The 17,759-nt window shown below is 38.8% G+C and overlaps 1 protein-coding gene across 4 annotated transcripts in view; it reads left to right on the forward strand.

Annotated features, from left to right (window-relative positions):
* Window positions 1–12,581, forward strand: part of MED13 (mediator complex subunit 13) — a 232,951-nt gene extending 220,370 nt beyond the window's left edge. For 3 of the 4 annotated variants that reach the window (XM_078373689.1, XM_002748181.6, XM_054256097.2), the window contains 4 exons: window positions 448–596; window positions 2,694–2,867; window positions 7,894–7,994; window positions 8,632–12,581. In XM_078373689.1, coding sequence (XP_078229815.1) covers window positions 448–596; window positions 2,694–2,867; window positions 7,894–7,994; window positions 8,632–8,764 — 557 coding nt within the window. In that variant the 3' untranslated portion in view covers window positions 8,765–12,581. Of the gene's footprint in view, window positions 1–97; window positions 193–447; window positions 597–2,693; window positions 2,868–7,893; window positions 7,995–8,631 lie in introns of all 4 variants that reach the window. The other variant, XR_013535714.1, reaches the window with a different exon arrangement.
* Window positions 12,582–17,759: the final 5,178 nt, after the last annotated feature.

Raw genomic sequence — 17,759 nt, forward strand, 5'->3', positions numbered from 1 at the left:
CTTGGCTCATTGTCCCTTCTTCCATCTTGGATGCCAGCAGTATGGTGTCATCACATCTCCTTCACTGACTCTAACCCTACTGCTTCCCTCTTATTAGGACCCCTGTGATTACATTGGACCCACCCGGATAATCCAGAATAATCTCCCCATCTCAAGATCCTTAGCTTGATCACATCTGCAAAGTCCTTTATGGTAACATATTCTTAGATTCCTGGGATTAGGATGTGGACATCTTTGGGGGGCCATTATTCAGACTATCACATGCTTGTTTATGCATAATTATTTACATGGCTTTTAGCACAATACTTGGCACATGGTAGACACTCAGTAAATGTTGGTTAAATTAACCCATTTTGGTTAAAATTTCATTTATTTTGACCCTTTCCTGTGAATGATCATAGGATATGGAAAATGGAATTTTAAATTTCTTTTCTTTCTCCTGTTTAGATGGAGCAGATGGAATGGGTATCTTTGATTTGTTAGACACAGGAGATGATCTTGACCCTGATATCATTAATATCCTTCCTGCTTCTCCAACTGGTTCTCCTGTACATTCTCCAGGATCTCATTACCCCCATGGAGGTGATGTGGGCAAGGTAACTGTGTTATAAAAGTTTAGTTTTTCTGGGCTGGGCCCAGTGGCTCACACCTGTAATCCCAGCACTTTGCGGGGCCAAGGCAATCAGATCACAATGTCAGGAGTTCAAGACCGTACTGGCCAATATGGTGAAACCCCGTCTCTACTAAAGAGATAAATTAGCTGGGTGTGGTGGCACACACCTTGTATAGTCCCAGCCACTCGAGAGGCTGAGGCAGGAGAATCACTTGAACCCAGGAGGCAGAGGATGCAGTGAGCCAGGATCGTGCCACTCCACTCCAGCCTGGGCAACAGAGTGAGAGTCTGTCTCAAAAAAAAAAAATTTAGTTTTTCTAAATGACATTCCTTAACTTAGTGATGGATTAATATATGAAATGCAATACTGTTTTTCCTTGGAAATTAGCAAGAGGTGAGGTTAATTAACAGTACATTCATGCATTTCTATGTCATCAGTACTTTGAATTACACATTTTTAAGAGAGTCTCTAAGGCTCTGCTTTCCCTGAATCCATATTTTCTAGATCATTTGGCATTAATCCTTCTTTTTGTAGTTTTTGTGGCTGTTCACCATAGCTTTGTACTCAGATATAGGATCACAGTATCTTTAAGAATCACTATATATAACTCTAAGTGTGTCCATTCATGTCAGGGTTGTGACAAGGAATATAATAAAAACATTAATTTTCTCATAACACCAGATAAAACATTGACCATCCACTCCCTCTTTTTATCTTTAGCAGTTATGAAAGCAGGCTGTTTTGTCTATTTGAAGTAAAAACTAATTGGGCTTCAGTGAATAACACATCTCTATTTGAAATTATATATACTGGTTATTTGATTATTGTAGTATGCATAGGTTTAAAATTTACCCTTGTAAAGTAGGGAAGGATCTTTGTCCAATCTTATTTTGTATCCCTTCCTCCTTTTTGTAACTGCAAAGAAATTAGGTTATTGAAAGACATGCATGTATTTCTTTCAATAGCTCAGTAGTATCAGTAATCCCACCACCTTGATAAAACCATTTTTACTTTTTTTTTAAAGACAGAGTCTCACACTGTCACCCAGGCTGGAGTGCAATGGCTCAGTCTTGGCTCACTGCAGACTCCGCCTCCCAGATTCATGCGATTCTCTTGCCACAGCCTCCAAACCTGTGGAGTATTTGGTGTGTATTACAGGCACACACCACCAAACCTGGCTAATTGTTTTGTATTTTTAGTTGAGACAGGGTTTCACCATGTTGGCCAGACTGGTCTCAAACTCCTGATCTTGTGATCTGCCCACCTCAGCCTCCCAAAGTGCTGAGATTACAGGCGTGAGCCACTGTGCCCGGCTCCATTTTTACTTTGAAGCAAATTATCTTCCTTCCACATATATTTATATTGCAGTTCTCAATAAGTATAATTGGCTTTTTAATATTGCATTTTTGCTATGCCCTAATTTATGTCCTTTCCAAAATATTGGACATTTAAGTGTTTTTTGTTTCCTGTTATGATGATGTAATGAACATTTTCCTGCATGTTATTTTTCTTTTATCTATTTCCTTAAATACCAAGAAATACATTGACTAATCCAAAGGATATGAATGTGATTTAGTAGTTGTCCCTTCATGTGACCATAATGCTTTTCACAAGACTATTAACTGCATTTTATAGATAGTGTTAGATTAGCAAAGCTAAATTGAATCCACCTTTTGGATTGGGGTGTGGTTTTCAGGACTTAGAGGAATATTAGCAAATAAGTTAGAAATGTCATTAAACATTTTGTATTTTTTACTAGCCTATGAAGGTTTACACACTTTCACATGAGCTTGGCATAATAATACAGACTTGTTAAACAGTTGGCATATTCATTTAATGCAATTCTTAAAATGTGTTATATTAATGCTCTAATTTTAATACTCATAAGTGCATAGAAACTGATTTTTTTCTACCCTTCAGTATTTTGTTTAACTGATGTCATAAGATAATGAGACTGATTGCCATAAGCCATTCTGTGTTTATATCTTCTTTCAGCTATACATATATCTAGATATAGAGAAATAAATATATATCTGTATTCAGAATGAACTAATATACTTTTAATTTTGTCTTTCTAAGGGTCAGGGTACTGATCGGCTACTTTCAACAGAAGCTCATGAGGAAGTACCTAATATTCTTCAGCAACCATTGGCCCTTGGTTACTTTGTATCAACTGCCAAAGCAGGTCCATTACCTAACTGGTTCTGGTCAGCATGTCCTCAAGCACAATATCAGTGTCCCCTTTTTCTTAAGGTATTGACATTTTTGTCCCAGTTCTTAAATAATTCTAATCGACAGCTTAAGTCCTGAGAAATACAGAAGTGGCTTTTTGAAGTCTTATAGCTTATCTAAATTCTTAAATGCATTGCCATATGTGACTCTCTAAACAAGATCACAAAGAGAAGTATCTAATTATGAAAGAACTAAGCCGGGCACAGTGGCTCACACCTGTAATCCCAGCAGTTTGGGAGGCCTAGGCAGGTGGATTACCTGAGGTCAGGAGTTCAAGACCAGCCTAGCCAACATGGCAAAACCTCGTCTCTACTAAAAATACAAAAATGAGCCAGGTGTGATGGCAGATGCCTGTAGGCCCAGCTACTGGGGAGACTGAGGCAGGACAATTACTTGAATCTGGGAGGCAGAGGTTGCAGTGAGCCAAGGTCATGCTCCTTCATGACTTCACTCCAGCCTGGATGACAAGAGTCTGAGACTCCGTCACAAAAAAAAATAAAGAACTAGTTTTTAAATTTACATTTTTAGAACTTCATTCTTAAGTTAAACTCCTATGACCCTTGTTGTTAGTGTAGATTGAGTATCCCTTATTTGAAATGCTTGGGACCAGAGTGTTTTGGCTTTTGGATTTTTTTTGGATCAGGGATGTTTGGTCTGTGTTTCGACTGCAGGTTTGGAAATTTAGTGCTGAGAGAAACTTTATATTACCTCTAGTCTAACCATCTTATTTTCTAGGTGAGCATAAAAACTAGGTTTTCAGAAAAACTCACCTGTCCAAAGTCATAAGTTGGTAATAGATTCAAGACCGAAACCTGGGTCTTTCAATGATTATTATGTTATTCTTTGAATTGCATCATACTGCACTGCTGTTACACTGCATTATTTTGGGGATTAAAAGATTTATAATCCTTGTAATAATACTTGATTTTTAGTTCATTTACTACTTAAAAAAGCTTTTCTTGTTTGTATAGATGGCTATGTTAAAACTGAGTGGTTTTTAAATGCAGCAGTGAGACTCTCAGATTCACAGTGATTTATTTTATTACAACAAACTCAGGCTGGGCACAGGGGTTCATATCTATAAACTCAGCACTTTGGGAGGTTGAGGCAGGAGGATCACTTGAGGTCAGAAGTTTGTGATCAGCCTGGACAACATAGCAAAACTTTGTCTCTCTAAAAAATTTTAAATATTAGGAATGGTGGCATGTGCCTGTAGTCCTAGTAACATGAGAAGCTGAGGCAGGAGGGAGGATTGCATAAGCACAGAGATTGAGGCTGCAGTGAGCCATGATTATGCCATTGCACTCCAGCTGGGTGACAGGAGACCCTCTCAAAAAAATAAAATCAAATTTGTTAGTAAGCAATATAACATGAAGTGGAGATAAATCATAAAATAAGATACAGAAGCCCTATATAGAATTTATTTCTGCTGCTAATACTGTTCCAGAATAACAAATTCAGATGTGACTCACTTATTCTTATGTAAACCCACTAGAAGTTGACTGGTTTTCTTATTGCTGTTGTTGTTTTTGAGATGGAGTCTTGCTCTGTTGCCAGGCTGGAATACAGTGGCACAACCTCCAACTCCCTGGTTCACATGATTCTCCTGCCTCAACCTCCAGAGTGGCTGGGATTACAGGCACGTGCCACCACACCCACCTAATTTTTGTATTTTTAGTAGAGACAGAGTTTCACCATATTGGCCAGGATGGTCTCCATCTCCTGACCTCATGATCCGCCCTGCTCAGCCTCCCAAAGTGCAGGGATTACAGATGTGAGCCACTACACCTGGACAGAATGGACTGTTTTTAATCCATAAGTCATGCTAATTTAAGTACTTGCTAACTGGTCTGTACACAGTGACTCACATCTGTAATCCCAGCACTGTGGGAGGCTGAGCTGGACAGATCACCTGAGGTTAGGAGTTCTAGACCAGCCTGGCCAACATGGTGAAACCCCATCTCTACTAAAAACACAAAAATTAGCTGGGCGTGGTGGGCATCTGTAGTCGCAGCTACTTGGGAGGCTGAGGCAGGACAATTGCTTGAATGCAGGAGGTTAAGGTTGCAGTGAGCTGAGGTTGCACCACTGCACTCTCCAGCCTGGGTGACAGAGGGAGACCGCATCTCAGTCAATCAATACATACATATATACATACACCCATACTAACTTATTTTTGCTTGTCGGAGTAAAAGTTGGATTGTATGTATGCTTTGGTTTCTTAGGGTCATATTTTAGTGGGTACTAGACCAGTAGCTTTCTTGCTATCTTCTAAGCCTTGTTGCTATTAAATGTTGATATCTTTGCATCACATCCCATTGACTCAATGACATTTGAGATTAAAGAGTGAACTTCCATACCACATTTTTTTTTTTTTGAGATGGAGTTTCACTCTTGTTACCCAGGCTGGAGTGCGATGGCGCGATCTCAGCTCACTGCAACCTCCGCCTCCTGGGTTCAAGCAATTCTCTTGTCTCAGCCTCCCGAGTAGCTGAGACTACAGGCATGCACCACCATGCCCAGCTAATTTTTGTATTTTTTTTTAGTAGAGACGTGGTTTCACCTTGTTGACCAGGATGGTCTCAATCTCTTGACCTCGTGATCCACCTGCCTCGGCCTCCCAATGTGTTGGGATTATAGGCGTGAGCCACCACGCCCGGCCACCACATTTTTTAAGAATACAACATCTGATTATCTGAATTGATTATTAATGAGATAATATTTTTATTTTCTTTTCTTTTTTTTGAGAGAGTTTTGCTCTTGTTGCCCAGGCTGGAATGCAATGGCGCTATCTCGGCTCACTGCAACCTCCACCTCCGGGTTCAAGCAATTCTCCTGCCTCAGCCTCCCGAATAGCTGCGACTACAGGCGCCCACCACACCCTACTAATTTTTGTGTTTTTAGTAGAGATGGGGTTTCGCCAGGTTGGCCAGGCTATTCTCAAACTCCAGACTTCAGGTGATCCACCTACCTCAGCCTCCCAAAGTGCTGGGATTACAGACATGAGCCACTGTGCCTGGCCGATGAGATAATATTTTTACAGTGTGTCAAGTAATAGTTCTGTTATATGTTATTTCTTTCCCTTCCAATAGATGTGCAGTGGTCTATAACAATCTCATTGTAAGAACATATTCTCAAGAGGTTTTCTGTATACTAGTAGTCCTTGGTGTCTCCAGAAAACAAAGGGTTCTTTGGTCCTTTGGGAGGGTCCTTCACATGCTCTCTGTCCTCTTTCTAGTCATAAAACATGTATGCGCACTAAAGCCTCTGAAAAACAGAGGTAAATAAGATAGTTTACCTAGCATTTTCCAAACTTAATACACAAGGAAAGAATTATTTAACACCTGTTAATAGTTCATTACCTTAGTGTTTCAGGAAACACAACTCTACAAAAAGTCCAAGGGACTATCTAGAGCCTTTCCTACTCAGTATTTGCCGAAAGGATAGTAAAATGCGGGCATTTACCCTTAGGTACATTGTAACAAGATTACCAGAACTTCTGGTTATAAACCACCAGGTAAGGCATAATTTACCATAATTTTTGTTCACTTTTTTTCATATATCCCATTTTAGTTTTATACTGTAGGCAGTAAAGCCACCTGATTTTTTCTCCTTGCTTGGAAATATAACATGTTAACTAGATTCCTTTTTATCATAGAGTACTGGTACTAATTACATTTTAAAAATCTGTAGTGATTTGCATTGTGAGACTTGCTTAAAACTTCATAAATCAAGAGTTTATAGATACTTCAAACATAGATATTTTTGGTTATATTGATTATTATACTACACTAGTTTCTACATATATTGCATTTGCAGAGGAGAGCACACCTAAATATGGAGTAGTACCTTTTACAGTGTGTAGAAAGAGATCTACCAAGTTACTGCAGTGAACATCACCATTGTTTTGTCATAATTTTTTAATACTGTTATACATATTGACTTATAAACAAAATAATTTTATTTAATTGGAGTATGAAGTAGCTCATTTCTTTCTCCCACTATTCATTACCTAAATGAGTGTGCCAGTTTTTACTAACCCTCTATTATGAAGTTGAGTGGGCAGAGAAGGCATCTGTGCACTCTACTACTTAGAGTGTTAACAGTTTAACCAAAGACAACTTTGTTTAAGGTTTATTGTGCTGTAAACAAACCATATGCTTATGCTTATTCCTGTTACTTTTTTAAGTGCTAGACTTAGGTATGTCTGCATGGTCATAAAGGGTGTCATATAACTTAGGGATGGACTTATCAGGTTTAGCTACTTAGTTTAGTGCCTCCTTAAACATTTACTTTGCACATCTAGGCAAATTAGACTTAGCAGATAACTAGAATTTTTTTTAAGGATTATTACATGGTCTCAAAAACAGTAAAGCTAAAGAAAAGGGAAAAGGAAGATTCAAAATAAGTTTTGCACTTAAAATCACTTCTGGCTGGGTGCAATGGCTCATGCCTGTAATCCCAGCACTTTTGGAGGTTGAGACGATAGGATTGTTTGAGGCCAGGAGTTTAAGACCAGCCTAGTCAACAGAACAAGCACCTGTCCCTACTTAAAGAAAAAAAAGCACTTCTTGGCTGGGCGCTGTGGCTCACGCCTGTAATCCCAGCACTTTGGGAGGCTGAGGCGGGTGGATCACAAGGTCAAGAGGATCGAGACCATCCTGGCCGACATGGTGAAGCCCTGTCTGTACTAAAAAAAAAAAAAAAAAATAGCTGGGCGTGGTGGCATGCACCTGTAGTCCCAGCTTACTCAGGAGACTGAGGCAGGAGAATTGCTTGAACCCTGGTGGTGGAAATTGCAGTGAGCCAAGATCTTGCCACTGCACTCCAGCCTGGCAACAGATCGAGACTCTGTCTCAAAAAAAAAAAAAAAAAAACTTCTGTAATGATTTAGTTAGAGAGAACAAGCATTTTTATAGTGGTTTTCATTTATAACATAGGACTAAAATATACTTAATCATTTTAGAAGATATATTGGGAGAATAAGGTAAAACTAGCAGATTCTTTTCTGTTTGGCTGACCGATTGATTACCTGTTACCTTCTTAGGCCTCTTTGCACCTCCACGTGCCTTCAGTGCAATCTGACGAGCTGCTTCACAGTAAACACTCCCACCCACTTGACTCAAATCAGACTTCAGATGTCCTCAGGTACAGCTCTTTTAACAGTTTGTCACTGCAACTTTAAAAAAATATAATGTTGATTCTTATATATTTTTCTCGTTTTTGGCAAGAATTTATAGTGTGTTCCAATGGATATCTAGATATGCAATGCTTTTCTAACATGAGTAATCTACTTTTGAGAATAATTTTTATGGAAATTGCTTATCTTTCACCCCAAGGACTCTCTGTTCCATACTTTGCACTCTTTTTTAAGGTGACTTTGAGTCTTAAATGCCATAATAGAAAACCGCTGGCTGGGTGCAGTGGCTCACGCCTGTAATCCCAGCACTTTGGGAGGCCAAGGTGGGTGGATCACCTGAGGTTGGGAGTTTGAGACCAGCCTGACCAACATGGAGAAACCCCATTTCTACTTAAAACAAAAAAGTGCAAAATGAGCCGGGCGTGGTCATGCATGCCTGTAATCCCAGGTACTTGGGAGGCTGAGGCAGGAAAATCACTTGACCCTGGGAGGTGGAGATTGCAGTGAGCCGAGACTGCGCTATTGCACTCCAGCTTGGACAACAAGAGTGAAACTCCATCTGAAAAGAAAAAAAAAAAAGAAAACTGCTTCCACAATTGACTTTGGAGATAAATACATGACTTACACAGTTTATTTACTTTTCAGGTTTGTTTTGGAACAGTACAATGCACTCTCCTGGCTAACCTGTGACCCTGCAATCCAGGACAGACGCTCATGTCTCCCAATTCATTTTGTGGTGCTGAATCAGTTATATAACTTTATTATGAATATGCTGTGATCTTCATTTGATGGAACTGTGCAAGAAAAGAACAAGGAAAAATGGATATTTCGCTGCAGGATTAAGTTACAATTATTTTCTCAGTGAAAGTCATTTGTGATGGGGCCTAATTCTTATTACTTCAACAAATATTGTTTTGACTTGGGGGGAGGGGCTATAACCCTGCTATTTTTCATTGACTCTACTGAACTCTTTAGGATGATGACGGATCATACAAAACGTATTATAACATTTTCGTAGCAAAATTAACCTTTTTTTTCCAGTCACAGTATTTGTGAAAAGTAATGAGCCATAGTACCCAGTCATGTTAAATGAATATTAAAAGCATGGAGAGGAAACATGAGGAACAATGAATTTCAACATATGGCTTCAGAACATGAAGATGTTCTTGTATTGGATTATAGTATCTAGTATTCAGAAATGCCTGCATCTCTTCTCTTATTTATTGTAAGTTTTTAAATGTATAAATTGTCTTATATTTCTTAACCTCTTTTATAAAAATTTTCCTAGAAGGTTTATACTGCCTTCTTGCTTTAAAGCAATTGGTCTAAAATATATGTAATCGTCTTAATTAAAAAGTTGCAGTAGGGTTGCTTTTAGAGTATTATTTTTTTGTAAGGGGGTGGGTGGGACAGTAAATTTGTATTGTCTCAATGTACAGTTTAACGGGGATAGAGGGGGAATAATGTCCATACCATTGTGTGTGGAGGATTTACAGCTAAGCTGTAGTTGCAGAGTACATGTACAGTAATGAAGTTCACTGTGTTTATAAATTGAAAAGGTACCAGGTCTTACAGCATTTTATATATCACATCTTTACAGAATAACATGATGGCAATATACAAGTGGTATTGTTAGGTGGTTTAACTTAGAATAAAATGAGAATTCTTCAGTTATATTTTGTACTATGGTTTAGGGCTATGACTAATATTTCAGGCCATTTCCAGTGAAAGAAACTTAGTTTTACAAGAAAAACATTTGCTACTGAATGCTTAAACTAATTTTGGTGTTTAATGTTACATGCTTAAATTTTTTCAGTTTTAACAGTGGCACATTTAGGCATGGGAATATTATTAATTAAGAAATTTATCTTCATGGTCTGCTATAAGGTTGAAATTTAGCCCAGCTCTAGGCATTTAACAAATTATTTTACAAGCAGTCACTCTTGATTGTTTGACTTTTTTTTTTTTAATTAAAAATTGGGAATGTATGTGAGAGTATGCATATGTATGGGTGTGTGTGTGCGCAATCAAACTGTGGTGTAAATAGATTCTCAGTGAATTCTGGTATTCAGACTCTATTCCACTAGTGAAAGAACCGTTTTCTAAAATCCCTTGCCTTTTTTATTTATTTAATTTTCTTGGTTTGGAGATGTCAGTCCCAAACACCAGAGTCTGTACTTTTCTATAACACAGCTCAGATTAAAGTAGTGCATATGTCAAGGAGGTTCTCACCTCCCTAAAGAAGGGACTTGAATTTTAGGGACTTTAATTGACCCCTCCTTCAATACAACTTTCCCCCTTCTTGTTTGCACATGCCAAGATAACTGCTTTTATGCAGGCTTTACCCCCTTGAAAAATCCTTTCTACAGTGCTGCTCACAAAAGAGCCCAAGTTCGCCTCCTACCTGCATTGCTGACTTGAATTCACAGTCGCCGAGTCTACCTATCTTTCTTGGAAGCAGTCTAGCAAAATTCCTATTTGTATGTTCACTAATTATCACAAGGACAAAATCAGTTGTATTTACAAAACTCTAATTCAGTGTTTTTTTTTTTTAACTGAAACTTGTTTTGTGAATGCTTTATGCTTAGAATTAAATATAACTTTCTTATGAACAATATAACTTCTTCAGATTGTGTATATGAAAACATTAGCAAGTCTTGTTTTTTCTATGAAGCAAACAATTGACAAAGGTTTTCAATCATTTCTTCAAAATTATAATGCAATCCCAATGGTCAGCATATTTTGATATTAAATTTAAAGATCACGTCTCTGCATTTGTTTTTAAATTATGCTAACAACACATATTATATTGGTATGTTTTCTTCTGTACTTTCTTTAAAAAAAACTTGTCTGAGATTTGAAGGAAAAGATGCTTATTTGGAATTTCCATAAAGAGTATCCTTTTTATATACTTAATAGTGACTTTACAAAATAAAAGCTATATTCTCAGTTATTTAAAATCACTAACCTGTGGTAACCACACCTCAGTTTGAAAGTAGATTTAAAATTATTCCCTGACAGATTATTTAATGGAGCCATAAGGAGGGAACCGAGTATACAATTCTTTTTTATTTGGGAATCAGGGAATACTGCCCAAATATACAGGATTTATTGATAAGATTTTTTTCTTCCCTTCATCTATCCATTCACACTCAATAGAAAGTGATTAATAACCATTAGAAAAGTTCAATACTTATTTGAGAAATTAAGCCTCTTGTGCAGAATGGATTTAACTTGGTAATGTACTATCACAGACAAGTATGGGTAGTTTTGTTTAAATAGGTAAGCAAAATATACGTTATAGCAGTGGATTACCAACACCTTGACTTCTTTGTTAAAGTGCTAACATCTTTCTTTTGTGCAGTTATTCATTATTATTAAGCACGGTGGAAGTTTAGTATTTCAGCATTTAAAAAAGATTAGTTATATAATGTTTGCTTCCAGCCAGTGAGAAACATCTAGCCATACCTTTCTTATGCAAGCCATTCAGTTATCAGGACTGTGAATTAACACTGTATGAATAAATTTCTGTACACCTTATTGTTTGGCCAGAGGCCACCAAGTGTACTTATGTGTAATCCTTAAATTTTAAAGTAGCTGTAATTTTTAAATATTTCTAAACTTTTCTTAAACCACTAAAATTAAGCTCTTACTACTTAGTCAACTATCCTCGGCTGTATTCGTACTCAATTGTCAGTATGGCACAGATTACTGTATTAAAATATTCTCCTTTCGTCTTCATATTTACCTTCTGAGGTAATTTTTTAACTTAATGTGTTACTACAAAGATTTGCAGATCTTTAATCAAGCACTATGTTAATACTGTAATATCAGAATACTATGTTGCATTATTTAAAATGTTCAAATTGAATAGATTAAAAAGTTTTTAAATGCTATTGCATCATATAATTTGCTATTCATCCACTATGGCATTGCATATCAATCAGTTAATACACTTAATGTTGCATGAGTGATATTTTGGTCTCGGTTTCCTCTTAAGATTTTAGTTTGTCTGAATTAAGGGAAAATGTTTTTAATATACATTCTTATTTTGTCCCACTCCTTCAAAAATGAGCTGGAAATCTTTTTGGATTTTTTTTGCGGGGGCGGGGGTGTTTTAATGGGCCCAGAACTGTGGTTTAAATTTTTATATATGTATTTTCTTTTTTGTGGAGTATAAATTTAAAACTGGATTTGGGACCTAAAATACTCCTCAGGTTGATGTATTCATGAAGTTTTAAACTAGCTTTAGTTTTCAAAGTAAACTGGATATGTGGACCTTAAAGTTATTGAGTTTAAGCTGCAAATTGTAACGTCATTACTGGACATGTCAGCATCAACCCTCTCAAAATAGCTTGGTCACTTTATGAAGGGGCGTTTTAAAGTTGTTGTTTAGCAGTGATTTAATATGGTCCAATTGCTTTTCTTTTTAACGTGACAAAAAGAGAATAAGGAACAAACACTATTGCTGCCGAATGCCATAACACTGAGTTGTACAAATTGTGATTGAGGAAATGAAAAGGTTTATACTTTTTAAAAAAAACAAAAACAAAAAACAAAACTTCAAATGGAATAAATTATTCATGAAGCCTTCATTGTTGTGTCTTATTCTGTTGAAAATATTTCCATTTTAAATTTGTACAAAAATTAGTAGCAATATTTTTGTGTCATTTTAAATGGAAAGAGACAGCCTAGAAACTGATTAAAGGTATTTTAAGTTCTCTGAAGTATTTTATTTTAAAAGGGATTTTAATCACATCAGTGTACACTATGTAGGTTAATTGTATATTTATATACCTACCAATTTCTTGTAGGCTGGCCAGTTAGCTATTGTCTAGTCCAAACATTTCAAATATTTCAAGCTTAGCTGTGTCCTATTTTTATTTGATCATAAGAATGTTTAGAAGTGAGTAATCCTTCAAAAATAGCTCTGCCCATGTTCTGTAAGCACACATTTGAAATATTTGTTGCCAGGCATGAGGGCTCACAGTAAACCCAGCACATAAGGAGGCCAAGGCAGGCAAATCACCTGAGGTCGGGAGTTCAAGACCAGCCTGACCAACACAGAGGAACCCCGTCTCTATTAAAAGTACAAAATTAGCCGCGAGTGGTGGTGCATGCCTGTAATCCCAGCTACTCAGGAGGCTGAGGCAGGAGAATCACTTGAACCTGCGAGGTGGAGGTTGCAGTGAGCTGAGGTCACAGCATTGCATTCTAGCCTGGGCAACAAGAGTAAAACTCTGTCTCAAAATAAATAAGTAAAAATAAAATATTTTTGTCCAGACTTGAGCCATGAAAGGACATACCTCAAAATTACTGTGATCATTTTGAAATAGCTTTTCCTGCAAAAAATTTTAAAATTATTCTTTAATAGTTGTATGTTGTTAGACATTAGCATGCCATACCATTGGTTGGGTGCTGACTACAAGGTGGCGTCTATTCTGGCAGTGAAAGCATTGTTGGGACCAAAATGTTTAAAAAAAAAGAAGTTGTATGTTGTTTCCTCAGTTATTTTCTGTCTCACAGATCTTTAATCAAGCACTATTATATTACCTCTGATTTGTTTCTACCTTTTTTTTTTTTTTTTTTTTTTTTTGAGACGGAGTTTCGCTCTTGTTACCCAGGCTGGAGTGCAATGGCGCAATCTCGGCTCACCGCAACCTCCGCCTCCTGGGTTCAGGCAATTCTCCTGCCTCAGCCTCCTGAGTAGCTGGGATTACAGGCACGCACCACCGTGCCCAGCTAACTTTTTGTAATTTTTAGTAGAGACGGGGTTTCACCATGTTGACCAGGATGGTCTCGATCTGTTGACCTCGTGATCCACCCGCCTCGGCCTCCCAAAGTGCTGGGATTACAGGCTTGAGCCACCGCGCCCGGCCTCTACCTTTTTTTTTTAAAACTATAGTCTTACATATATCAAAAAAGAAACTATGCAAATCAAGCTTCTTTTTTTTTAAGGGGGTATTCACTTGCACAACTACGCAGATGAATATTTTTATTTTAAACTTCGAAATCTATGAAAGTTTAGGAAATGGGGGAAAAAAGCACATAATTCAGCTACAGCCACAATGGAGCACCAATATGTATTAGTACATTGATAATTTTGGTACATTTGAAAATTTGGAATACCAAACGATCATAGCTGACTGCAGCCTTGAACTCCTAGGCTCAAGCAATCCTGCCTCAGCCTCTTGAGTAGCTGGGACATGCCACCATGCCTGGCTAATTTTTAAATTTTTTGTAGAGATGGGATCTCGCTATGCCTGAGCTGGTCTCAAACTTGTGGCCTCAAGCCATCCTCTCGCCTTGGCTTCCCAAAGCATTGAGATTACAGGCCTGACCTGAGCTGCCAAACCTGGCTAAATCTGTCTTGAATGTATTCCTGAAGTGCCTATTCTGTTATTCTGCTTTTGCCGACATCTTCTTGTCTACTGTAGGGGAATTATCGATCCTGGATTGAAGATTAAGAACCTTTACTCTTAGAGTACTACAGCTATAATGAGAAATTTTGTTTGAGATTAGTAGAAACTGATACTGTTAGAGCTGGGTTTGTTTTGTCTTTTCTCTCTAGAGCAACCCAACAGAACTGTCAAGAATGACCTTCCGTAAAGCTTAAAGGCTAGGCCAGGCACAGTGACTCACGCCTGTAATCCCAGCACTTTGGGAGGCTGAGGCAGGCAGATCATCTGAGGTTGGGAATTCGAGACCATCTTGACCAATATGGTGAAACCCCGTAGTTACTAAAAATAGAAAAATTAGCCAGGCTGTGTTGGCATGTGCCTGTAACCCTAGCTACTGGGAGGCTGAGAATCTCTTGAACCCGGGAGGCAGAGGTTGCAGTGAGCCAAGATTGTGCCACTGCACTCCAGCCTGGGCAACGGGGAGACCCTGTCTCAAAAACAAACAAAAAAAAGTTTAAAGGCTAATGCTTTAAAGACTTCCTTATTTTGCTACTACCTACTACAGAGGAAAAAAAATCTAAGTGATAAATTCAGATCATGCCATGTGTCCAAGCCAATAATGTCTTACAGACTTGGATTCAGAATGCCTGAGTTTAAGTCTTGGTTTTGTCATTTCTTTTTGTTCAGAGCTTATCACTAAAACCAACAATCTTCTACAAAAACGACTTGGTCCCTAGAGAACAACCATTTGTCCTTTGTCACTGCACAGCACTACTGTCTATCCTGTTGCACAAACCATAAACTTCCTTGTAACCATTCATCAAAAACTCAGTTTTGTGTATTGACTATGAAATACGTTCATTTCTATTTCTGCTCTCCTGGTCTTCATCTAAATTAGCATTATCCATTGCCACACAATGTATTAGATAAAACTACCTTATCCGAGTGGACCATTGCAATATACAGGTACTCCTGTCTGATCTCTACACTCACTGTGGTGCTTGGTAGCTGAAAACCTTTAGTGGCTGCTGCTTTTTCTAAAGATGAATACAGATTCAAAATGGGCCTCTCTCTCTTTTCCTCCTGGCTTTTTAGTCATTTGAGTTCCTTGAAAGCCGCATGGGTGTTTTTTGCCTTAAAGCCTCCACCTGATTTCCATATACACCCTTGCTTCAGATCAGGCTGCCTTGTTACACACTCATAATACCCTAGATGGAGCCTTTGTAGTGGTTTTTGTTTGTTTGTTTGTTTGTTTGTTTGTTTTTTGTGATGGAGTGTCACTCTGTCACCCAGGCTGGAGTGCAATGGTGTGATCTTGGCTGACTGTAACCTCCACCTCCTGGGTTCAAGTGATTCTTCTTCCCCTGCCTCAGCCTCCCAGGTAGCTGGGACTACAGGTATGTGCCACCATGCCAGCAAATTTTTTGAATTTTTAAGTAGAGACAGGGTTTCGCGATGTTGGCCAGGATGGTCTCGATCTCGACCTCGTGGTCTGCCCTCCTTGGCTTCCCAAAGTGCTGGGATTACAGGTGTGAGCCACCATGCCTGGCCTCTTTTTTCTTTTTGTTTTGTTTCATTTTGAGTTTTGCTCTTATTGCCCAGGCTGAAGGGCAATGGTGTGGTCTCAACTCACTGCAACCTCCGCCTCCCAGGTTCAAGCGATTCTCCTACATCAACCTCCCGGGTAGCTGGAATTACAGGCACGGGCCACCACACCCTGCTAATTTTTATATTTTTAGTAGAGATGGGGTTTTGCCATGTTGGCCTGGCTAGTCTTGAACATATTCCCTCAAGTGATCCTCCCGCCTCAACCTCCCAAAGTGCTGGGATTACAGGCCAGCAACCCTGGCCTGTAGTGTTTTTCATAGTTTATAGTTGTATGATTATTTTTTTAATTTATTTATTTTTGAGATGGAATTTTGCTCTTGCCGCACAGGCTGGAGTGCAATGGCACAATCTCGGCTCACTGCAACCTCTGCCTCCGGGTTCAAGCCATTCTCCTGCCTCAGCCTCCCCAAGTAGCTGAAATTACAGGCGCCTGCTACCCTGCCTGGCTAATTTTTTGGTATTTTTACTAGAGACAGGGTTTCACTATGTTGGTCAGACTGGACTTGAACTTCTGACCTTAGGTGATCTACCTGCCTCAGCCTCCCAAAGTGCTGGGATTACAGGCGTGAGCCACCATGCCTGAGCTATAATTATTTGTCTTCACTAGACAACTCTGTGAGGGAAGAAAGTAGGTCTATTTTGCTCATCATTATATCTCCAGAGTCCAACACAACACCTAGCATTGGAGTAAGGCACTTAAATATATTTTTTTAAATTTTTTTAAGAGGGTCTTTCTCTGTCGCTTAGGCTGGGGTGCAGTGGCACCATCATGGCTCACTCTAATCTCAGCCTCCTGGGCTCAAGCAGTCTTCCCACCTCAACCTCTTGAGCAGTCAGGACTACAGGTGCGTGCTACCACACCTAGCTGATTTTTGTGTTTTTTGTGGAGACAGAGGTCTCGCCATATTGCCCAGGCTGGTCTTGAATCCTGGCCTCAAGCAGTCCTCCCATCTTGACCTCCCAAAGTGCTGGGATTACAGGTGTGACCCACTGTGCCTGGCCACCTTGAATATTTTTGAATAAAAACATTTTTGAATTGACTTTTTGTGATAAAACACCTCAAACTACAGAACTTGGCTGAAGTGTGTTTTGCAAATAATTTAAATGAAGTTATAAAATTCTGATTACTTTGGACTCTTAATATTAGAAATAGTTTAGGATCATTGGGTTAGGATTCTTATATTCTTTTGTTTTTTTTTTGGAGACAGAGTTTCACTGTTGTTACCCAGGCTGGAGTACAATGGCACGATCTTGGCTCACCACAACCTCCACCTCCTGGGTTCAAGCAATTCTCCTGCCTCAGCCTCCCGAGTAGCTGGAACTAAAGGTGCACACCACCATGCCCAGCTAATTTTTGTATTTTTAGTAGAGACAGGGTTTCACCTTGTTGACCAGGATGGTCTTGATCTCTTGACCTCGTGATCCACCTGCCTTGGCCTCCCAAAGTGCTGGGATTATAGGCGTGAGCCACCGCGCCCGGCCCCAGGATTCTTATATTCTTATGTTTGCCACATTTGTGAACTCAGTCAAAACACATAACCTCTTGAAGTCGCAAGTTGTTCGTTTGTCAATGAACACAATAACCACACTTTTCTAACCAGCTTTGTGAACCTCAAAGGAAATTGCAAAAAAAAAAAAAATTTTGAAAATTATAAAATACGCTCAAGCCTACGAAGTCGAGGCTGTAGTGGGATATCATCATGCAACTGCACTCCAGCCTGAGCGATGGAGCAAAACTGTGTCTCAAAAAAAAATTACAAAAGC

This window comes from Callithrix jacchus, chromosome 5 (genome assembly GCF_049354715.1).
Source record: "Callithrix jacchus isolate 240 chromosome 5, calJac240_pri, whole genome shotgun sequence".
In the NCBI taxonomy this organism is placed as follows: domain Eukaryota; kingdom Metazoa; phylum Chordata; class Mammalia; order Primates; family Cebidae; genus Callithrix; species Callithrix jacchus.